General features: G+C 49.7%; 1 protein-coding gene across 1 annotated transcript; it reads left to right on the forward strand.

Moving 5' to 3' along the window:
• Positions 1-900: 900 nt before the first annotated feature.
• Positions 901-1257, forward strand: LOC109293917 (CGG triplet repeat-binding protein 1-like). The gene has a single exon (XM_019512068.1). It carries the CDS (start codon positions 901-903, stop codon positions 1255-1257), a length of 357 nt encoding a protein of 118 aa, XP_019367613.1.
• The last annotated feature ends 3081 nt before the right edge of the window (positions 1258-4338 follow it).

Genomic DNA, 4338 nt, shown 5'->3' on the forward strand with positions numbered 1-4338 from the left:
CGAGCTAACCCTAGGGGTGTGGCAAGCAGCCAGAGTTGGGGGGATAGGGGAGGTGGTGAGCAGCAGGAGTGTGGAGCTGGTGGTGCACAGCAGCGGGGCCTGTATGGCACTGTCTGTGAGGCCCCACAAAGCGCAGGACCCAGGGCGCTCACCCCGATTCGCACCCCCCCCAGGGGTGGGCACAACTAGGGCCTGATCCAGCCACATGGCAGCAGACCTGCCTGGCTCAGCACTGATCTGACTAGCAGCAGCAGTGGTCCTGGTTCGCTAGTAGTAATAGCAGTAGCCCAGATCCAGCTCATGCCTTATCAAGCCACATAGGGCTTGAAAATTTGGCAGTGGGGGAGCGGTGGTACTAGTTCTCCACCATCTAATTTTCTGACCCATAGGGAGCCTCATGGGCTAGATGCTGTGCTGTGCAGGCTAGATTTCACCTGCAGGCCAGGGTTTGAGCACCCTAATGTACTTGAAAAGGAAGTCTCTTGCTATTTGGGAGAACTTGAAAAAAAAAGTACCTATGTTCTTTTGTTCATTAGCAACATGTACTTAGGAACCTACCAAAATCAGTTATGTGATTTTCACAGAAACCTTGATTTCAGTGAGGCTCCGTGAAAAAGCACCGACTCCAAAACCATGCAGGCTCATGAGGGGGAGAAAGGGAATGCAAAAAAAAGCTGCAAGAACAGAAAAGGATGGGAAGCCCTGGCATCCTGAAGCACAGAGAGAGGGAGGTGGGGGAAGAGGGAGCAAATCAGCCACTGAGCTCCTGACAGGTTCAGTTCAGGAGCCACATACAGACCAGTCAGGGAAGTGGGAGGGTTTTGGTGCTGGCTTTTAAAGTGCTCACAAGCATGCTGCTACCGCTACAGCATGCATGCTCCCACCTGAGAAAGAACAGGGATGAAAGCTAAGAAATCCTCCAAGGCGATCAAATATGTTTCAGCACTTGACCGTGCAAGACAGTATCCTGCAGGGACCTTGCAAGCAGATGGAGGCAGAGTCTTCTGTGCTTCCTGCAGTGTAACTCTGGATGCACTGAGGAAGACCAATATAGATCGTTATTTAGAGTCTGAGGCACACATGAAGTGGAAGGCTGTTGCAGAAGCTGAAAGTCAGAGCAAGAAACAAGCAACCATGTCCTCCCTGTTTAAAAGAACCACAGAAAGTAGCTTGCAAAGGCATGAGGCAGCATTTTCCCCTCGTGGAGGCTTCATGGCAGCAGACATCCCACGGGAGAAAGTTGATCACCCAAGTTAAGGGACTACCTGAACCAAAACATGCCAAATGCTAGCAGTTTTCTGTGTGCCAACAAGCTTTGCCAAGACTATTTCCCTGCAGTGATTGCTTTGCATGTACAGTCCACAAAGGCTGCCTTGGCAGAGTATGATTCCTTCATGGTGGCCGATGAAGCCACTGAATCTCAAGGTAACTACGTGCTGCACATTTTATTTGTACCAAGGAGCTGAACAGACTGGGACACTCCTGGGTTTCAAATTGAGCCAGTCCACCTCAACACCTGTCAAATTTTTCTCCTCTCTCAAGCCATCATGAAGGTAATTGTCAGCTATAGTATAGTGACTATAACAAGATCTCAGCGTTCCTGTCTGACAATGCCATGTACACGTCAAGACCTTCTCTGATGTGCTCCAAGGAATGCTACCCAACACTGTTCATGTCACCTGCAATGCACACATTCTGTCCTTAGTAAGTGACATCTGGTGCATGCAGTTCCCCGATGTGGATACTTTGGTGTCTTCTTTCAAGAAGGCCTTCCAGCACTGTCCAGGCCATAAGAACAAAGAGTCCATCGCCAGTCAAACTGGGGACTTGCATGGCACTATGCCGCTACCACCAGAGCCTGTGCTCACACAGTGGACTCTGTGGTTCAATGCAGCACTGTGAGGAGCTGGAAATCACATCCAGCACAGTGCATGCTTAAGCTTCACAATGTCTTAGGGTGAGGCAACATTCAAGATCAAGTAACATTTGTGGCCAACAAAGCCACCCAGTTCATAGGGCTCCTGACATGGTTTGGAGACCAGCAGGCTGTGATCCACCACGCACACAACAAGCTGATGGATTTGATAAGCTGGGTCAGACACGGTGCTGCAAGAACTATCAAGCTGTTCTCATGAAAACCAGCACACAAGGGACCTGTTCCAGGCCATAGCAATGAAGCTGAACCAGTACCTCAGGTACAACCCATCACTGCCACTGTGGTTCAGACAACCAGCTGCCCCCTTCCTTAGTGCTGTTTGATTTGGGCCCCAACCAGATGCCTGTTCTGAGTTGTGACCCTCAGCTCCTGAAAGTAATCCCAGGATGGGGGAAACAGCATGACAATGGATGTGCCAGATGCCTGTGCCTGTGTTCTGGGACAGTCTGTGGCTGGTTTCCATATATTCATGCCCTGGCAAGACATACAAGCTTGGAGGCCACTGAGCATGCCATCTCAGTGTACTGACAAGTGTTCACCCCACAGAGTGTGTATGCAGTGACAACAGCTGGGTGCAGCATGCTTGCATTTAATACCTAGCATGAACCCCTTGTCTCAAGGTTAGCATTCAGGCTCAGTAAACTATTTTTTACAATGTATTTTATTAAAGTGTATATAGGTGGTATTAGTTACAATTCATGTGCATAGCTTTATTTTCATAAAATATTTCAGTTTAGAATTTAATTAGGTGGATGTAGTTGGTATTACTTGAAATTCACACTGTGTATAGCTTTATTTTAATAAGATAATTCATTTTAGGCCTTAATTAAGTGCTTAGATTGCTTGATAATGTGTCAATCAATGGCTTCCATGGGCTTAATCTGGGGATTCCCCAATTAAACCCATGGAAGCCACTGATTGACACATTAAGCAATCTAAGCAGTGGTTAATGGCTTTCACAGGCTTAATCATGAGATTAAGTCCATGGAAGCCATTAATTGATATATTACAATCTAAGCAGTTTGGGGCCATCTGGCTGTCTGCAGGGAGGGGCAGAACTACCAGGGCCCCTCAGCCAGGTGTGTTGGGGGGCTCTCTTGTGCTCACTCTGCAAAAATGGTGGCTGGCCCAGGGCTGAGCCTGAAAAATTGACCAGCTGCCACCTCAAGTTTGGTAGACCCCCTATCTAATCCAGTTTCTCTTGCAAGCTTTCAGCAAATGACATTCTGCAGCTTCCCTGGGCAGAGAAACAAAGATCCAGCGAAGGAAGGAAAGGGAGAGAAATCCTGGCTTACAGCCTACTCTCCCCTGAGGAATGACCTGCAAATCCCACAGACAGGTCTGTGGCTCAAGGATTGGACTCTTCAGTCACCTCTGAGATCTGGTAGAGATCATCCTCCAATTGAGGGATTGCTGCTGCCAACCCCTTGGCTAACAGCAGAGAAGTTTTTCCTGAGATTTAGATTAGATCTACTTTCCTACAATTCAAATCTATTCATGTCCTGCCCTGCAACAAGAATGAACTTGCTCTCCTTCTTTACTGCAGCCTTTCAAATATTTGAAGGCTGCTATCATGTTCCTCATTAAATTGCCTTTTATCCAAGCTAAGTAGGCCCAAGTTCCCTCAACCTTTCCTTTATGCAGATGGCCTTTTAACACATTTTTAATCACCCAACTCTGAAACCACTCCAACTCATCCACATCATTCTTAAAATGCAGAGCTCAGCTCTCCACATAGTACCTGGAAGCATAACCAGCACCAAGTGGAGTGCTACCATCACCTCCTAGATCAGTGGTCTCCAACCCTTTTAAGTAGATCACTTTTGGAATTTAAAAGCCACCCCAGATCTACCATGCAACCCCCTCAACCCAGTCCCCCCTCACTGAGCAGGCGGGGAAGGGGGGCAGATGGAAGCACAGGGAGAAAAATTATTTGGGGGCCCACTGCCCCAGCAGATTAGTCTGTGGTGAAAGGGGCAAATCAGGGCCCCAGCTCCGACTCCCTCTCTCACTGCTGGGGCCTTGATCTGCCCCTCTTTCTGCACCCCCCCCCCATGGTGGTGAGGAAGCAAGTGGGGCTAGGGGTGTACAGATAGGGCAGGGTGCAGGACAGACCTGCAAGCAGCTTATCTGGGTGGGCTGGAGCTGCAGGCTGGGGCCAGGTTTTTCCCAATGCGGGTTTTGGGCCTTACTGTGCTTGGGCTAGGCAGCAGTGGTGCTGGGAGAGGGCTACATGGGGGGAGGAGGGCTGCAGCCACCTGAAAGTTTGCTGTAGCCCTCAACCCATGCTCCCAGCACTGCCGCTGCCTGCCCTGAACACATTGCAGCCCAGCCCGGTGCGGCTTCCCAGTCCCAGCCCGCAGACCCTGGGCGCACAGCCCCCCATGCCCGGGGGGGGGGAG

Source organism: Gavialis gangeticus, unplaced genomic scaffold (genome assembly GCF_001723915.1).
Source record: "Gavialis gangeticus isolate Ggan-Ray unplaced genomic scaffold, GavGan_comp1, whole genome shotgun sequence".
In the NCBI taxonomy this organism is placed as follows: domain Eukaryota; kingdom Metazoa; phylum Chordata; order Crocodylia; family Gavialidae; genus Gavialis; species Gavialis gangeticus.

Bases quoted from the DNA above. Each gene is read 5' to 3' on its own strand.
- LOC109293917 (XM_019512068.1), top strand. From the start codon at position 901: ATGAAAGCTAAGAAATCCTCCAAGGCGATCAAATATGTTTCAGCACTT.